The 19487-nt window shown below is 39.6% G+C and overlaps 3 protein-coding genes across 3 annotated transcripts in view; 2 read left to right on the top strand and 1 right to left on the bottom strand.

The window, feature by feature from the left end:
• The first annotated feature begins 159 nt into the window (after positions 1-159).
• LOC147140909 (uncharacterized) lies at positions 160-7746 on the top strand. The gene is made up of 11 exons (XM_086044160.1): positions 160-428; positions 730-857; positions 1744-1837; positions 2161-2632; positions 3109-3181; positions 3449-3515; positions 4125-4272; positions 5159-5219; positions 5834-5964; positions 6060-6149; positions 7261-7746. Exons 1-11 carry the CDS (start codon positions 328-330, stop codon positions 7279-7281), a joined length of 1386 nt encoding a protein of 461 aa, XP_085900286.1. The 5' UTR covers positions 160-327; the 3' UTR covers positions 7282-7746.
• The window catches only part of znf644a (zinc finger protein 644a), a 12746-nt gene continuing 731 nt past the window's right edge, over positions 7473-19487 (bottom strand). The window contains exons 2-6 of the mRNA XM_086044152.1: positions 14385-16806; positions 12797-13372; positions 9756-9881; positions 9485-9587; positions 7473-8344 (exon numbers count right to left, since the gene is read on the bottom strand). Coding sequence (XP_085900278.1) covers positions 8140-8344; positions 9485-9587; positions 9756-9881; positions 12797-13372; positions 14385-16803 — 3429 coding nt within the window. The 5' untranslated portion in view covers positions 16804-16806 and the 3' untranslated portion in view covers positions 7473-8139. The remainder of the gene's footprint in view (positions 8345-9484; positions 9588-9755; positions 9882-12796; positions 13373-14384; positions 16807-19487) is intronic.
• Positions 16552-19487, top strand: part of hfm1 (helicase for meiosis 1) — a 21742-nt gene continuing 18806 nt past the window's right edge. The window contains exon 1 of the mRNA XM_086044147.1: positions 16552-16824. The gene's annotated coding sequence lies outside the window, so the exon portion shown is untranslated. The remainder of the gene's footprint in view (positions 16825-19487) is intronic.

Here is a 19487-nt window from a genome sequence, read left to right as displayed (position 1 = left end):
GAGTGAAACCATGTTGTACTGCTGGTTAAATATTGGAAAAAGCTAGAAACCTTTTTCCCCCTTGTGAAAGAAAAGTCTTGATTTGGCTGTAGGTCTTAAGAGATCGTACTACGTCTAACATAAATTAATGCGCCACGTTTGAAAATTCTTTTCAGCCATACGCCGCAGAAACGCGATTGCGTCGTAACCCGAGGACCCCGCTGTACGCTATCATGAATTTTAAACGTATTGTGTGGCACCACCTACTGGTTGTTTGGGGGAAACTTGGGGGGTGGACACTTCCTTCCAGAGTCGGTCATTTGTATAACGACTGTCGAAAAGCAAACCATGAATCCCCACAAAAATGTGGTTTCTAGTAACACTCCACGGTTAGCAGCGACAGGGACTCGGAAACGAGCTAGCCGGTTCAGTGAACAACAACCAGCCAGGTAATTTTGTACTCGATTACAAGTTAGCAGCGTGCTAGCCTCCGTTTGTTTGGGCAAAAACATCACTCAACGCGTGGCATGTCCATTTGTTGTTTAACTAACATAATAAAACCACGTTAGTGTTTTTGGGTTGTTGTTTTTGCGTTTATGTGTGGAGTTTTGTGGTTAAAGTCAACAAGCTTTGCAGCTAGCTTGATACGAGTTGTATTTGGCGTTGATAAAACGACAAGCCGTGTTTAGGCTCGTACATTTTGCCCATTAGTGTGGCATGTAACTTTTTTGTAAATGTACTACTTGCCAGAATGCCTGACGACTTTAAAGAAAGAATGGTGCACATTCCAATGACAGCCAAAGCCGAGTCCAAGAGTACTGGTAGAAGCGCATCATCTGCTATGGTGACAGGGGCAAGAGCAGCTCAGACTCTGCCAGGTAAACATTAAAAAAAATATATATATGGTTTTGGTGTTTATTAGTGTTGAAGTAAGAAGAGTTTGTGGCCACACTGAAAATACAAAAGATTAATTAATAAAATTATAATTTTACCAGGAAAATATGACGTTATGTTACATAACTGAAAGTACCTCTAAAATGTTGAAAAGTGGTATATTTTCGAGCTAAAAAGTAAAAGTATTTTCAAGCTAAGAAGTTGTATATTTTCAAGGTTGAGGTACTAATATTGTAAGATAAAGTGATCTATCTGGCTATGTATGTATCTATCTAATCATATTCTCATCTATTAATTTTTCAAAAATAAAGTCGTATGTTTTTTAGAAAAATCCCATATTCTATACATAAAATATAGTATTATGACAAGAATAAAGTTGTATATTTTTGATTATTTTTTAAATAATTTTTCGATCAGTCATATTTTTGTTGAGTCCGATTAATTATAAAGTTGTGTATTTTCAAGAACAGAGTTGACTATATTTTCTGATTCAAAAGTTTTGTATTTTTGTCCTTCAACTTTTACTTGTGAGCATAAAGTACTGTATTTTTTGGAACAAAATGTTCATAGTTCAAAGAGCAAATTTACTTAGATTCACCCTGAGCCAGTTTTCCACAATCACCATTTCATCTGTATAAAATATGTTATATTACATCAAAGTTCATAGCAAAATGACACCCTAATAGTAGTGTTAAAAGATTATATCCAAATACTGTTGTATGTGCTTAAAAATATACCATATTAGTCACCATAAATGAAGGGAAAACTGAGGCTTACTGTGCAGTGTGGAATCAAGAGTTTGCAGTTAGCTATACACAATAAATGTCCACTGAATCAAGATAATACATTCTCATTTAATTTGACTTGTAGTGCAACCAACTCCTGATAAATGGAAGTCTTCATTCAAACCGATCGATCAAGAAAAGCCTGAAGATGAATCACAGGGGCAAAGTAGTGATGAAAGGTAAGTTCCACGCAGTCTTTATACCAATATACTGTGAATACGTGGAAACACCAAATACAGCGGAACCGCTGAAAAAAATAGTACCCCGCCTCTACTTTTAAATAGCCGTCCATTGGCGAGTCCGACTAAACTTTCACTCGCACCCACCCCCCCAAAAAAATCTTGACATACGTACCTGTATCTCAAGTCACCGTTGTATTAATAAAAAATAGACAACTGCGATCTGTTTTTCCGTTTGTTTGTGAAGTGAATAAATTACTATTAGGATGACAAAAACGACCTGCAGCTCACACTAACAGTTTTCCTCTCTTTGTCGCTTTCAGGGCTGAATTGTACGACCCCTTTGATACCTCTCCTATGGAAGGCTTACCCAATGTCAACTTATGGGACATAAGCTGCGATTCCCCGCCCGAGGAGGTTGACAATCTTGAGTGGCAACATTCCCCACCCAAGCAGGATGGCAACCTAAAATGGCAACGTATGTCTCCGGACAGAAGCGCCCGTGTCACCCCGCCGTGGTTGTCAGGCCGAGCCTTGGATGTACATGACTTCCGCCTAGAGAGCAGACGTAGCGAAAGCCGTGTTGTTAGTCCGGGTCGTTGTCGGATATCTGAACAACGGTCCTGCAGCCAGGACATTAAATCGATGGAGCTCCTGCGATACGACTGTAGTCGAAGATCTTTGGGCCCTGACAGGCGTACTGACGGCTCATCTAGTGGACAATATTCTGCATCTTATGGAGGAGGGACGACCAACGGAGAAGAGGAGATGACCGGGCCTAAGTACAGAAGCCCGGTACGGTAAAGATAGGAACCCGAGCCCTGTCAATTACCGGTAGTCAATATCACCATAATTTAGACTAACTTTATCTTCATACTATTACCAGTAAGATATTCATTAAGTTGTTGTTTTTTTTTATTATTATTATTCCCGGAGGCACTGAGTTGCGAATATGCGTGGACCCCCCCCAGGTCCCAAGCCAGATAATTGACTTTTGTCTATTTTACGATTTTTCTGGAATTTTTTTTTCCAAATGTCTTCTCATTCTCCATAGAGAACATATAATGGGTGTTTATCAGTGTTTTCTGAAGAATGTTTGGGGTTTGTAAAAAAAAAAAAAAAAAACGGGGAAAAATGACCGCCTTTGAACGCCCCCGCGCCCGCCTGATAAAAGTCTAGCTCCGCCAGTGTTTTTGTGCACCGTTTTCTGCTTTAAAGCGCTCATAATACAAGGTTTGTGTAAACCAACTGCTTCCTTTTCACCTCCGCAGATGATCCCTCGTGTTAGATTATCTTCACCCTCGTTGCAGCGGGACTATGAAATGGAGGAGCCCGTAGAAGCAGGTGAATACTAGTTTTAGTTTTATTTGCTTGATAACATTCTGTATAATTAAGGTATATTTTATTTTTAAATGATCACATTTGCATTTGAATATATTAAAAGCTAACATGTAAAAGAATAAATGTAAATGTATCCACCTTATTCCCACGCCCCATGAGCCTTGAAATAGGTCGCGACCTCCGGTATAGTGAAACCGGCGTTGACGAGTCTGACTACACTTCCCAACTGTTTTGTTCAATGTGTGTTGTTTTGTTTTTTTTGTACTGCAGAACCGGAGCACAATCCAGGGATGACGAGGACAAAAAGACAAATGAGAAAATCTGTACAAATGGATCAGTGAGTAAGACGTGTTTTTTTCCATCGTATGAAGCCAAAGATGTGGCTTGCTTGTAGATGTTCTCGTCTATTCTTAGCTTTGTTTTACACACACCAAAATCGTTTTGACTGCTCATGAAATATTTGATGAACTCCATGTTAGACTGTTAACTCTTCCCATTTTTAAATCAGCTTTATAAATGCATTTGGATCGGTATTTAGATCTGCTCCGCTCGTTCCCAAAACACAACATACTGTATTATTGTTGTTGCGGTACAGGTAGTATTTTTGCTTCTGTGTAACTATGTGCTGTTCCCATTCATTTCTTTCTATTAGCGGTATTTAATTGAAGCTCTCCAAATTACCCAAAATGATTCCTGCTTCAAGATGGCATGCAGTGGGAAATGCCATAGATGGACTAAAGTAATTAGCATCGCTATTGTGATTATTTTAAAACAACTAAATCGATACAGCGGCTACGTTAGCATAAAAACACGGCAGTAAAATATACACGTAGAACATCCGACATTACTCCCAGGCTAATTTATTTCTCTTTATTTTCTTAATCTAAATTGTCTCCAACGTGACGCAGTGGGTTTTCAAATAATATTACAATATTGTCTTTGGAAGGATAACCATCAACTGTGACCTGTGTGACATTGAAGTGAGCAATGGGCAGGAGCTGGAGAAACATTTGCAAAGCAAAATTCACTGGGACACCATGGAGTACATCCAGGCGCAGAGTAACTGTGACGATATGACCATTGCCTTCCTGCAGGTAAGAGTCGTTCACACCGTTGCGGTTTTGAACTCAGGGTTACTTTAACGCAGCGTTTGTCAACATTTGTTGAGCCGAGGCACATCTTTCGCATCGGAAAAAAAATTGGCGGCACCCCACTTATCAAAATGACTCACAAAATGTATACATAAAAAGGTTCATTATGTAACTTCAGTCATTTAGTGGAAGAGCGTTTCATTGTTGTGCCTGTTGGTTGGCATTGATAAATGAACAAAAATAAGTTATTAGATTTTTTTTTTTTTCCCTTCAAAATAATTGTCATTGGGTAATTTCCACGACAGACCTGAAGATCTCTCACAGCACGCTGGTTGAGAATCACCCACTTAACATATTTGTGTTGCCAAACTTGACAGAGAATCGTGAAAAACTCAGAGTAGTTGACATCCCAGCACATCACTTGATCAAACCATGAATAAATATACGACAGACTGATCCCAAAATACTTGATTATCAGTTCAAATCATTTTACATTACCCTTAAAGAGGAGGTCAACCCCAAGAATTTTCTTTGCAAGAAAATTTTCCATGCAGACCTATTAGTCTAAACACGTCATTCTGATTAATATTGTATTTGTGGAATATAAATTTAGCAATAAAATCCACCCGTTTTTGTCCATCTCAGGGGGTGGCCATTTTGCCACTTGTTGTTGATTAAAAATGAAAGTGAGGATGCATGGAACATATTATTGTAAAGATTTTTGGGGAGATTGACTTCCGCTTTAAATATATTGTTTACAGATGATTTCACTTTGATTAAAAAAAATGCACTATATAAATGATAAAAGTCAGTTGTTGTTACCTCTCAATGTTCTCACCCTTTAATGTCTGTATTTCATTTTCTTCTTTCTTTTTAAATATATTTGCAGGACGTCATGCTGTATAAAAGCATCAAGTGCAGTCGAGCCATTGATTACAGGGCTCTTCAAGGTATGAATTAACTTGACAGGATTCAACACTTTCGAACCGGTGTTTCCCCAACTTTTATTGAGCACTCAAGGGACATAGATTTTAAATGTCAAAAATCTCATCTCCATAATATACTGTACTGCTACCCCAAATTTTACCTCTCCCACATGCTTTAACCCATTCACTGCCATTGACGAATTTATTTGTCTTTTCAGTCCAGCCATTCAATCCCAGGAATTTATTCATATATATATATATCTTTTTTTCAAACGTTAGGGTAAAAGAAGGTCTGGCAGTGAATGAGTTAAACACACTTGAAAGTGGTTGAAAAGGTAAACGAAATGTTGAATAATGTTATTACTCATTGCAGTAAAAGTGTTACCATTCTTGACTTGTTAGATGATAATGCTCAAGAAAGACTTTAAGGTAATAGGATAATTTGTAAAATTCATTGTTTTTAAATGATGCCACCTAGTTGAATATATTTCATTGTGCTGCCTGCCACTATACGTCAGTCATAGATAGATGAACAAACATGTTATTTGTAATAAATATACATGATTTTGGGACCTAATAATTGATATTGGATAATTTCCCACATCATTCTAGTACGGTGTTGTCTTTTCTGTGGTCAGCTCTGCAGGAGAACGACCACATGACAAAGGTGTCGTTGTTCCACTGCGCGGCGTGCCAGGTGCTGGTGTCCACGGCGGCGGCGGCCGTGCAGAATCACGTTACCTCCCTGGATCACCTCTCCAACACCAAAGTAACTAACCGAAGAGCCGTTTTCATCTTCGGACCTGATTGCTGAATGTGAAATTTTGCTCAGAAAATGCTGTCGATTTTGTTGCTTTCCCGAAGGAATTTGAAACGCAACAAAGACGCGCTTCACTTGCCAAAGCAGACACCATCATGAAACAGTTGCAGCCTCAGTTTGAAAATTTCATCAAGGTATTTTTTTTGAATATTAAATTGTGCCAATATGTTTGCAGTTGAGTATCCTTGATATCCAGCGTCATGTTCTAGTACGCACTTTGACATACTAGTATGACAAGTACATTACTAAAGTGCAAGAGTTGACTGCATGGTAATAGTATCTATAGTGGAACTGCAAAATCCCACCTAATACCACGCAGTTGTCCACTAGTGCACACACTAGTAACATGTTCTACCAGTATGCCAGTATTGTTCTACTAGTATGCAAAAATGTCATACAGTAGTGGAAAAAATGTTACTAGTAAGACACAGTCAATCTACTGGCATGCTGAATTGTCTTACTAGTCAGACTAAAGAGTGTACTAGCATATGGACCTTAAGGTAGTAGGACATCTTTAGCATACCAGTACTCTGCACTAGTTTACAACTGCATGCTACTAGTACCAATGGTATCATTAAAAATTGACTAGAAAACACCTAGTGCTTCACTATTAGCACACAGTCATCTAATGCAGTTTTGCCTCACTACATGTAGAAGCCCTACTAGTGTGCCAAAATTGTCCTACTAGCTTAGTGCCCTTGTACCAGTATGCTCTTTGTCCTCTCTAGTCAGATAACTACATTTTACTAGTGAGGCAAAACTGCGCCCTAGTTGATCACTGTGAACGAGTGGTACATCTAGATACATTTTGGAATACGACTAGTGTGTCGTATAAGTACACTCTTTGTCCTCATTAGTAAGGTAATCCAGTGCACTAGTAGAACGACTTCATCTTTACTAGGAACATTTTTCCACTACTGCGTTCCGCTACTGTATGACATTTCTGCTTACTAGTAGGACAACTAGATGTTACTAGTGGGGCAAAACTACACTAGTTGACAGCAGGGTGCTACTAGTACTACCAGCAAAGTGCTAAATGATTAGTAGAATTTAATTGTCCTACTAATGCGGACAAAGAGTGTACTAGTAGATGGACCTCAGGCTGGAAATAAAATAAATGCGCCAACCGCTTTCCAGCCGAAATTCAATGTTTTCAGACCAATAGACGAATCCATTGATGTGCACTCATTCATGTTTTATCACTGCAGTTTTCTTACCAACTTAAGTCATCTCTTTTTTTGTCAGGGTTTCAGCCAATTTGAATGAAAACGGCCCTCGAAAGATGAACTACACATGGTGCTATTGTAATTTGCCACAAGTTGATAAGAGACCTCTCTACCATCATAACCACGCACGTCAATGCTTTGCATACCCAGAGCTGTAGAGGTAAATCAACATATCAGTTTTTGTCTGTCTGAGCCAACCAAAAAAAAAAAAACACCATCAATGAAGGAAAGTCTACTTGTGCATTTTTTTTTATTTATTTAGAACACAAATGTTTTAAGCCTTGTATTTGTGATATAGTACATTTGAAAATTAAATTATTTAAAAAACGTGTTTCATTATTAAATATCGTCAGGTCTTTGTTTTTTTTCCATAAGAAATGTAACTTGTTTAATTAGAAACAAAAATACCAAAATACTAAAAAAAAAAAAAAGAAAAAAAAAAAGGTTCAAATACATAGGCGTTTTGTTCGGGTCACTTTTTTTTAGAATTTCAAGATTCTTGGAATACTCAAATTACGTGCCATAAAAAGTGTCACTGGATTTTTAATGATGGAGTAGAAAACAAATATTTTTACCTTGTCATAGTTTAAAAATTGATACAGTAGAGGTGCTCCCAAATTTTGAAAAAGGGTTGAGGTAAAGGTTGTCTTGAAAAGACATGTACTGCATGAAACAAAACAGTCCTGTTGGAAGTGTACTCCAAAATGGTGGAAGATGTAAAAACAGAAAAAGGGCAATGTCCAAAAATAACAGGCGTAATCGACGTTCTTAAAGACGAGTGTACTTTTGGCAAGTACTTGTTTGACTAAAAAAAGTGAAAAATGTACATACACATACAGTCTAGTGAAAATCTAACACCCCCAACTCCCCGCCCCCCCCAAAAAGGTGCCTGTTGTCTTCAGGGGGCATCATGTGCGGCTGTCAGCTGTGAGTTCTCCGGGTCAGTCTTGACGAAAGATGCCAAGTCGGCGGCGGGCAGTGAAGTGACCTCCACCATGGCCAGTCCAGTGTGGGGAACACCGGTGTTCATTATGTGTCTCTGTAAATGCTTGACCCAGTCCTCCTGGACAGACAAGGGACCCTGGAAAACCAGGTCACAGAACCTGCAAACACAAAAAAACAAAAAAAAAAAAAAAAAAAAACAGCAGCTGCATGCAGTAAAGCTACCTTCTTTTGTATTCCGAGTGTTTACATGATCAAGCGTCCTGTAATATTTTTGCAATTGGTAGTACAATTACTTTTTCTCCATATTTGATGAATTCAAATTATTTATTAATTTTGTATCCATTTTTAATGAATTTATCCAATTAAAAATGGTGAAAAAAAAAAAGTAAAATAAGCAATTTTACATAAAGTGCATTTCTTTTTTTTAATCAGTTAATTAGAATTACTTTATAAATACAATTTTAAAAATGAGCATGGGCTACCTTTCGGAAAAGAATAGTAAAACAAGTTTGCTAGTTTATAAATTTGTAAACTATATATAAAAGTGTATAATAAAATAAAACCGCATACTTTCTCAAAGTTAACCATTTTACGTAATAGATGTAAGTAAAAAAGTTTTTACGTGTATTATTTTATTACTAATTGGCTAATTTCTCCAAAATTACAGATAAAATGAATTATAAAAATAAAACACCATCAATAATTGCTTTGCACAAAATGAAAAATTAAAATAAAATCGAATTTATTTTTTCTTAATTGGCTAATTCATTATAATAAAATTCTTAAGAAAATAAAACATTAACATGAGTATAAATTATTGTATTATTTTACATAACACAAAAATACTACTTAAATTAACATGGATTATTTTCTAAATGTACTATTGTATGTAAAATTACAATTCTATTACATAATTTACTATTTGTATTCTATTACTGTATTTCCTGGACCATTAGGCGCAATATCAATTAACGACTCTGCAATAATACATTTTCATACATAAGGCGCACTGGGTTATAAGGTGCATTATGTTTGTGAAGTATTGCATGTTGAACAGTTTATTCTAATTGTACCGTATGTTTATTTGATAGATTTAGATTTATATTATGCTCGGGTAAGACCAGACACGAAATATCGGGTAGCATCGCGTGTCTCTCTTGCTTTTGTTTGCCGTGCAACTACGTGGTGGTTGCTACGAATGCCCTGGCCCCCCCCCGTTTTAAAAATCGAATGTGGTCCTTGAACCTGGCCCCCATGAAGACACAGAAAAGTATCTTTGGAATAATAGATACATTTACCTGCATGTAAGTCTGTATGTTTCCTCTGGAGTTTGCGTGAACGGAAGCACCTTCTTCTTTGAGCTGGGCCTTAAACGCTGCCTCCTCGTTTTACAATCAAACTCTGAAAGAAACCATTTGTATTAGAAATTTAAAAAAAAAAAGGACTACTCCACTATGGAGGCTAAAATATTTTGGATTGATTTCAATCTTCCTTTTAACGCAACTAAATCCAGAATTATTTGGAAAAAAAAATAATGCCTCGAAACTTGGACAGAAATTTATGGCTTACCGGTTCCCTCGAGCAAGGCGGTTCTTTTCCGTTTTGCACATGCCCGCAGGTGGTTGGATAGGCTAACGCCACTGTGGAAAGTTGCTTTGCAGTGGACGCACACCTTACGGTTGAATTCACCTTTCTCTGTAAATGGCACATTCATGGATCATCTAATCAGCTAAACCAGGACAATTCACTTTTAGCAAAATATAAACTGCTCAATTTTATTTAAAAAATATGATCAGTCATGATACTAGCAGGGGTGGAAAGTAGCAAATTCCAAATCCTTCATCGCTGTACTTGTTGAGGTTATCTGTATTTGACCATTTTTTCTGACTTTTACTCCCTTTTGAAAACATATCTGTACTTTCTACCCCTTAATACGCTCACTTTTTTTTCAATTTCTGTTGACGACAATGTAATAAAAAAAAAAGGCGTACTGTCGAAAAGTGGTTTTCACTTATTAGCTAATTTACCATTTTTGGGGGGTAGTTTACAACATTAGCAAAGCGATGGGAATGCATTGTTTTGATGTCCGCAGTGTTGTTTTTTTTCTTTTAAGTTCCACGAGGAAATTCCACCAAGACGTTCCACTATAATTTCTCATTTTTTACTTCACTGAAGAGTGCAGTGTGTGAAGCACATTCGTAACTCAAGTTATTTTATTGCACTTGAGGCAAAAAAAAAAAAAAAAGGGGTGGAGAGCTTTTGTTTTCATCTTCTCTGCGTGTCGACTGTTGTCATCTGGGCTGAGAAAACAGAACAACATCTCTGGAGCAGCGCGTCTTCCTTAATTTAAGAGCAACAACAAATTGTTGCTTGACTGAAGTAGTCATCTCTCTCTCACACAGGCACACTAGTTTTAATACGCAAGGACTTCAATTTGTTGACTATGTATAGTGATGTAACAAGTCTGCACACTCCCGTGCAATCGCCATGTTTTTATGATTAAAAAGATGAGACCAAGATAAATAATTTCCCCCCCAAAATTCCTCCATGAATGCACAATAACATTTCCCTAACACATGGGAAATGTGTTATGGTCTAATGAATCCATGGTAGAACTTTTGGGCTATATTTTGTCAAGTTTTGTGAGTTGGGCACAAACAACACTGTTCCTCACCAAAGAACACCACACCTGAAGCATGGTGGTGGCAGTATCATGCTTTGGGGCTGTTTTTCTTTTGCTGGGACTGGTACTCATTATAAACAGTTATAAGATTGCATGCATATTTGTGCAAACTCATTCATCTGTTTATTTTTACTCCCTCTCTCGAAACGTTTTCCTTTTTTTTTTCCAATTGAGTTGTACAGATTATAGGTCACGTTAATAATGTTGAAATGATTTATCATGGTGTCATTTTTTTAACGTCACAAAAAGCTGGCATTACAAAACTTTATAACCACAAAGTTTAACAGCATTTACAGTATGTTGTGTGTTTCATTCTTCCGTTGTTGTTAGCAAGTTAATCATTTTTTTATACCTTTTTTTAATCAGCAATACTTGTTACCTTTAAAAAAGTCACACCTGACAAATCATATAACAAAAATAAAATCTCACAAATCTATTCTAAAAATGAATTAAAAGTAACTAAAAAATAAAAAGTCAAAACGAAAAATAAAAACTAAACTAAAATGAAAAATCCGAAACTATAATTACCCTGGCTCCGACATACGACGACAGCCATAACATCACAAAAAAGACGACACGCGTAACGAGCATGTTAGAGAGCTGAAAGCTAGTGCGGAACAACGCGAGCGCGGCAGCGTTAGTTTAGCATTCTGTGAATCTTCCTCTCCCCTCTGCTATCAATACAGTAATCAAAATTTAAAGAAGCTTTCGCGATTACAAAATGACACTTTGTCAAATCGCGATTATTTTGCAAACGCAAATCATCGTTCAGTCCTAATTTGCAGCTCCATCAGAAGTACCGTATTTTCCGGACTATAAATCACTCCGGAGTAGAAGTCGCACCAGCCATAAAATGCATAATAAAGGGGGAAAAAAAACCATATACGCACTGGAGTATAAGTCGCATTTTTGGAGGAAATTGATTGTGTTTCCACAGAGCTACGATGGTAACATTCACACATTCACATTCACACATGTAGCATACAAGAAAGTTACGGTAAGATAACTAAACTCACCAAAACGGTTGTAGATCGATTAAATAAGTCTTTTATTCATCCCCGACCGTGTAGAAGGTTTCCAAGTCTCCAAAAGTATTTATGTATTCGGTCGTAATTATCTCTTTGTTCTCTTCCCCGCTCTCAGCTCCGTACGTGTGGCTGATGCAAGACCCCAGCCAGTGTCTTAAAGAAACAGTACACTATTTTGTATGGATATATATTGATAGACAGTCAAATTGTCTTTATCATACTATTTTAATTACTTATTTATCAAAATGCTAGATTTGAACCGTTTAAATTATTCATGCATTTTAATAACTTTTAGGATTTATCTTTCTGTTTCTTTATGTGGGTTACAATAACATGTGAAATGATATACACTACAGGTTATTCTGCCCGTTGTAAAGTCACTATGTAATGCAGGTTTATATGCGGCCTTAGTACGCCCTCCTGTGGTTGTTTGGAGTATTGTTTGCTGACGTTGAAAAAGAAAGAGATACAATATGATGTGTTAATAATTTCACACATAAATCGCTCCAGAGTAAGTCGCACCCGTGGCCAAACTATGAAAAAAAATGCTACTTATAGTCCGGAAAATACAGTACTAACTCCAAGTCACAGCGCAAATGGGAAAAATATGCAAAATAGTGCTAACGTTTAAAGTAGAAATGGACAGAGCGATGTTTTGTTCACATGGAAGTCGCTACGGCTTCTTCTTCTATGACTAATTCCAGTATATTTGGTCAAATTAATTTGTTACGATCGAAACTGTGCCACATGAACATCCAAGTCCTAAACGGATCAATATTTGTAGTGTCCATGAAAACAGTGCATCGGATCATAATTTTAATCCAAACTCCGATTGGATTAAACACATTTCGCACATGTAACCGTAACCAGTGAGGAATTTCATTTCCAAGGTTACTTACCTGATATTGGGATTGGCAGTGAAGACGCGACTCTCGGTCCCGAGCTTTGTTCTCCGTTTGAGGAAACTGCAACCGAGTACCTCGATATGGGCAACGATGCCTTGGGTTTGCTGTCTTCCTGGCATTTTCTCTTCTTCAGAATTCCTATTAATGCGCTTGTGTCCATGAGTGAATCTTGCTCCTCTAACTTTGTCAGCGGTTGCTTTCTGTCAAAGTCCGTTTCTAATAACGAACATGGAGGCATGAGTGGTTTAACATCAGCGCACACACTTGAGTCAGAGTCATCTTGGGGGAATCCAAAAGACGATGACATGAAATGATTAGCTCCATAATGGAAATTATTTCGTCTCTTTCCTAGAATGTGAACAGCCCTCAAGTACTCCTTCTTGTTGCGCATCAATTCCTTAAGTACAATTAATGGGGATTTGTTCTTTGATAAATGGGCTCGCCCAATCTTTTTGAGGTGGCCCCGTATGTGGTTGGACTGTCCTTTCCTATTATCAAACATGTCCCCACATAACGGACAGGAGTGTATATCGGTCTCGGTTTCCTCAGAATCGGGCGGCAACTGCAACACTGCAACAAGACAACAAACAGCGACCATTAGAGACCCAACAATGTTTTTTTTGTTTCTAAATGCATTATACATGTTTGAAGATAATCTATGAACATATGTGCAAAGGCTGAGGACATCGTAGTGCTGATTTGTGTAGCTAGAGCGTTAACATCTAACGTAGTGATGGAGGAGGCATAATGCTCGGTCCACGTGCTTTTGTTCGCGGGGAACTACATGAGGGTTGCTTCATGCGGGATTAGGGGCTCCTCATTCTCTGATGACAAAAAAAAAAAAAAAAAATTGAACAACACTTGTCAATCTGTTGATCGGCGGTCGTGTTATTACATTGGCTACTTCGAATGACAGAGTGACAGTTGAGCGGGGTGTGGTTTCTTCAGTGGACACGCCCACAACATTTGAGAGAGTGGAGGGAACAGCTAGGTTTTTTTTTTTTTTTTTTTTACGATTCTGAAGCCTCATTTCATAATTTTTTTTTTTTAATCATTACAGTTCGGCAGAGTTGTTAAAGCGGAAGTCAACCCCAAAATTTTCTTTACAAGAATATGTTCAATGCAGGCCCGCTAATCGAAACATGGCTTTCTGATTATTATTGCATTTGTGAAATATGAGTTAAGCAGCAAAATCCACCATTTTTAGCCATGTCAGGGGGCGGCCATTTTGTAACGACCAATCATGGCTCACCTGTTTTCTGAAGCAGAGCCATGATTGGTGGTTGTCTGAGCCCTGAGCAACTGTGATGTCATTTTCAGTCCACAGAAGTGACAAAATGGCCGCCCCGAGATGGCTAAAAACGTCTGGATTCTGCTGCTTAACTCATATTCCACAAACGCAATATTAATCAGAATGCCATGTTTAGACTAGTGAAGCTGCATAGGACATATTATTGCAAAGAATTTTTGGGGGCTGCCTTCCTCTTCAGGCACTAGTCAGAAGACATTTTGGCTTTACAGTGACTTCAAAACAATAGAATCCAGTCATTTAATCGAACCAAAAAAAGGAATCAATGAATACCTTTTTTCATTTTCCGGAATTCTGAAATCTTGCGTCGAACTTTTGGCCTGTCTTCACAAGCCACTTTCTCAGGAGTCAGAACATGGCGTGCTGTGTAGGTCAGTCCGACCCTGTGAAGATGTCCTCTCACGTGATTGGACAAGCCCACCCCCGACTGGAAGATAGCTGGGCAGTACGGACAGTTCTTGCAGTCCAAATCCAACTTTGGCATTTCGTCCACAAAGGACTTACTCATCGGCATCGGGTGCGAATCAAACGCCTCTGGGAACACTTCGGTTTCGATGCATTCTTCTTTTATTGCCGGCTCACTTTCGTCCTGCGCTTCGTTCTTGACTTTCTCAAAGAGCCTCTTTGATGCCTGCAGAGCACCACGTATTGACATTCTTCTGCTATAGGTATAAATGACATTATGATTTTCTTGATTGACGCCATTGTCAAGCTCCTCTTCTTTAACGTGGGGAATGTCTTTTTTGTCGCAGTCTTCCGGGTCTCCTTGGGTAGGGCCTGGTAAAGGTTTCGGCGGGACGAAGCGCGACTCTTGGTCGGACGTGTTGCGGTACGGTGTTGACATCTTTCTTTTTGACGGCGACTTCTTGACGGGCGATTGATATGGGGTGCGGTCGGGCAAACCGCGTGCGTTCGCGACTCGGCCTGATCCTGTGAGGCCATTTGGGGATAAAGTCACATCTTCCTTATGTGGCGTTGCAGCTCCCCGTTTGGACTCTCTATCCCCATGAGTTGAATCGTGAGCCGATTGCCCTCGCTCGGCAGTGTTCTGAACACGTTTTTGCCGAGATAGCAGAACGTTAATGGATTTGTCCAATTTGGATTCAGTGAGTTGGGACTTGAAACCTCTCTTGATGTCGTTACTTTGGAATAAATCTGAAATGTCATTTGACTCTGTGAGAGAAGCTCCGTTCGATGAGACCTGATCCTTGATCATGATTTTGGACGTTAACTCTGCGTCTTCTACGGGTGCGTAAGGAGGAATGTGATGCTCCTGGGATGGCCGCGCGCTTACCTTGCCAAAGTGCTGCACTTCGTATTCCTTCAAATCCAGCTGGTGGCGACGCCAAAGGTGATTTTTAAAAATAGTTTTGCTCAAAGCTTTATAAGGACAAATGTTACAAGCGAAGATATCGTATTGATTGGCCCGGGTTTGCTTGCGAACGGCGTGTTGAGAGTGCAGGATGATGTGTCCCCGAAGATCGTGCCAACTCACCGCCCTGAAGTTACATTTGTCACATTTGAAGTTTTTCTTTTCTTTCGCGTGGGTTTTGGCATGTTGAACAAACGCGTTGGGGCAGTTTGTTCTGAACGAGCACTGGGGGCAGAAAAGCTTCGCGTCGGGATCCTCGCCATCATCGTCGGTCCATTCTTTCAGTTTGTCGGGTAGTGTTGACCTTTTTTCGTGGTGCATGTTCACGTGCTCGATGAGTACAACACTTTGACTGAAAGACTCTCCGCATTCTCTGCAGATGAACGTCTTTGGCAAATTATTTGGCGGGTCTTCGTGACTTTTCATGTGGCGTTGCAAATTAGAGCGCCTCTTGAAACCGAGCTTACATTTCATGCACGAATAAGACGCTTTTTCTTCCGAGTGGGAATTTAACGTGAGCGTCCCCTTAAAGGAGGAATGGTCACGACTTGGGTTGTCCTCTTGTGAATGTCTCCCAGGTGCACTGCAACGCACTTGCTTGTTCGTCTTCATGGTTCCATTGGGATAATTTGGAACATTCTCCACCTGCGAAGTCTGCAACTCGGAGAAAGTCCTTGTCTGTCTGACATTAAGAGAAATGGAGTCCACATGGTCTTCTTTATCGTAAAAGTTCTCGGATAACTTGCGAGTCAAATCGGGGCATAGGTCCTCTGAGGGATCCACCATCGTAACCATGTCCATTTTCCGTTTCCTTCTGCTCTGGTTATTTAGAGGATGTACATCCTTTTTAGGCTCGCCGCCAGAGGAATCGTTGTGATTCTCCCACACAAAGTGCACAACCTCTCTACGGGGTTCCCACTTGAGGTCGCTGCTACTACAAAAGTCAACTGATGATTTCTCAGGTGTTTCTATATCAAAGCCCCAAATTCCAGCAGTGTCAATTTCATGCACAGTTTTTAACTGGGTTATGCTTTTTTCCTCATCCTTCTCTGCGGTTATGCTGTCGAGTTCATCGGCCTGTGTTGCCTCATGTAAAGAAAGTCCATTTCCCAAGCCCACTGGAGACAATATATCAGCGTTTGACAGAACATCTAGGACACCGGATTGCTTTTGGGAAGGCTTGTAAAAGGAATCATTGCAAGGGGTCGAGTCTTCTGTCATTTTCACAGAGTCTTGAAGAAGGATGAGGGCATTGATGTCAGGATCTGCATCTTTGTCATCTCCATCAACACCAGCCAGACAGGACATTTCATCTGCCATGACCTAAAGAGAGTGAAATAGGTAAACTCCATTCAGAATTTTCTCAATCACAACGAAATCTATACTATCTCATGGACATTTCAGATTTCCGACAAAAAAACTGCCTATAAGCACAGCTCTCCTCGGTTGGCATGTGCCAAGTACTGGTTTGACGGTTCGCCACGATTTTAAAAAGTCACGTTTCAATAACCGCTAACACTGTCTGTCACCGATAGAGGCGCCAAAATAAATCGAAGAATGAACAACTAATCGATTATCAAATTGATTGAAAACTATTCTATTATCAAAGCAATCGACATCCTTAATAATCGAGTAATTGTTTAATAATCGAGTAATTGTTTGGAGCCAGTGTTTATTATTTCAGACACTCAGCAGTAATTATGCTCTGACTTCTGTAGTCCTTCTTCATGAAAGCAGACTGATTATCTTTTGCGTCGAATCAAAATCAAACATTTGCAAACAAACATCTGCTTTTACTTGACCGAACCAATAACTGAATCAGTTTTTAAAAAATTCAGCGAGTACAGCATCAATCCCTCTCATGTGATGGTGCTTAATTGTTGTTGTCTTTTCAATCACTAAAGAATTACCACATAAACCGGTTGAAAAGCAATAAATTGGTTAATAAATAATTGATAGAATAATGGATTCTAAAAATATTTGAGTGACAGCTCCAGTCACTGATATCGAGCCATTTTCTTTTTTGAGGGGACTTCTAAGCAGTGCACATCCCACTGCAATATGATTAGCTGCTTGCAGACATGACTAACTGAGGTGCCTCTTTGAAGTCAATGAAAGGCCAGCCGCTTTCCCCCCGCCCCCACCTTCTCGGCTGAGCAGAGAGGGGAGGGGTGAGCAGTTACAAACACCCCACACAGAGGAGGGAGGGGCACGAAAGACATTTAGACACTGCGCTTACAAAGATACCTTAATGCTTTGTTGATTAACGTGCATTGTCCTAAAAAACAACAATGATGCCAGAGGGTTCTACTAGTTAGCCCCAAGGACAACATGGTTAACCCATGGTTCTTTTCTTAAAAAAAAAATAAAAAAAACTCCTCCAGGGCCCTTATCCAGCATGTTTTAGAATGTCTCCCTCCTCCAACACACCTGATTCAAATGATCAGCTCAACAGCTGTTGGAGGAGGGCAACATCTAAAACATGCAGTGCGTGTGATGTCATCGACTTACGCCCCCGAGTCATCGAGCATGGCGGCACGGGTAGTTATTTTGACAATTCTGCTGTTTACAATTGAAGAGACATTTTTTTCAGCACAGGTATTCAGTCTAATGTCGTCAGTGTCCTGCTATTTTGCTCAAATCCGCAATGAATTGTGGGTAATATGCTTCAGCTTAGGGGCCATTGACATCCCTCAGCTGAAGTGTACAAGGAGGTAAAAGGGGCGTGGCAATGGACCACTTCTGAGAATTGGAATACCCTACACACTCGCAGCCTCGACGGGAACGCACAGTTGAGGGGCACAAGACTGCTAAGTGCGGATACTAGAATTGAGCTACAGTCCATCACACCGTGCCACGTGACATCATGTTTTGTGTGCATGCGTGTGAAGGATTCTTTATCCTCCCGCGTCGACGCGAGCGGCAACTGCCACATTGCATCATGTAACCGATGTTGGCAACAGGTCTGCAAAACAATGCCGCGCACACGTCAGAAATTGTTGGTACGTATACGATGCCGCGCGAATTCTCTCTTGTGATTGGTCCATTGTGTCACATGTTGCGAGGACGTATACTTTTCCCTGGCTCAGTAATTTGAGGGATCCACCACGCAGCTTGTTGCCGCTTCAAGTCCAACTAGTTTGGCAGCGGTGTGGGTTTTATCACGTATGGGTGTGTTAAGAAGCCTACACACGCGTACCACCTTCGCTGCCACATTCCAGATCGTTTTCGCTACACAATTAAATGTATCGTATCGGTCCCTTTGTTGTAGCAGGCACGATATCCATTGCTGGCGCGGTCTTTTTGATTGTTGATCGGCAGTAAAAATGCGAATGAATTGGCCATCAAAGGCAGAGGAAAGTCCACCCTACGGTGTCCTCGTCAGTATCAGAAATAGCGACGGCCCCCGACTTGGAGTGAAACTGCAACACATTTTCAAAACAACGCGTGCGTGTTTTGCGCGCGAGTATAAAGGCAAACAGCGCGCGGCATTGTCGCAGTGACGTGCTCACGGACGTCACCCGCGGGAGTATAAAGAAGCCTTGACTCGACATCGTGATTTGCGCGCATGCATCACTTCACGGATGCATTCCCCTTCAAATTAAAAGTAGCATTTGTATTTGTAATGTGAACGACTAAAAATATTGGATTAAATGGATATCATACTTTGCGGTGTCAAATATAGCCTTTGTGCCATTTTTGCTTGTCCTTTGAGTTTTTTTTTAAATAATATAAAATACTGACTTCAGTGAACGTTTCATTTATAATTTATTTGTACAACATTTTTTTTTGTACCAAGTACTCATGTCCCTGGCCGGAACTGCAGAAATTAAATCAGGTTATTCAAGAGGTATTGGTCCAACATCAGTTGTTTCAATGTTTTACAAGCTGGCCTACGAGTTATAATAAATGACCATGGCTTAAATATTTAATTGTTACCCTTTTCTAAAGAACACAAGGTCGGAGCCAGAGGAGTATTGGAACTGAAGGGCAATAAATGTGTC

Source organism: Filicampus tigris, chromosome 10 (assembly GCF_054856515.1).
Source record: "Filicampus tigris isolate MCC_2025a chromosome 10, RoL_Ftig_1.0, whole genome shotgun sequence".
Lineage (NCBI taxonomy): Eukaryota > Metazoa > Chordata > Actinopteri > Syngnathiformes > Syngnathidae > Filicampus > Filicampus tigris.
The sequence above is the reverse complement of the archived record's forward strand: the minus strand, read 5'-3'. Positions and strand labels throughout refer to the sequence as shown.

Coding starts and splice junctions, on each gene's coding strand:
- LOC147140909 (XM_086044160.1), top strand. CDS start 328: ATGAATCCCCACAAAAATGTGGTTTCTAGTAACACTCCACGGTTAGCA. Junction 3,516..4,124: donor AAATCTGTACAAATGGATCA/GTGAGTAAGACG, acceptor TGTCTTTGGAAG/GATAACCATCAACTGTGACC. Junction 4,273..5,158: donor TGACCATTGCCTTCCTGCAG/GTAAGAGTCGTT, acceptor ATATATTTGCAG/GACGTCATGCTGTATAAAAG.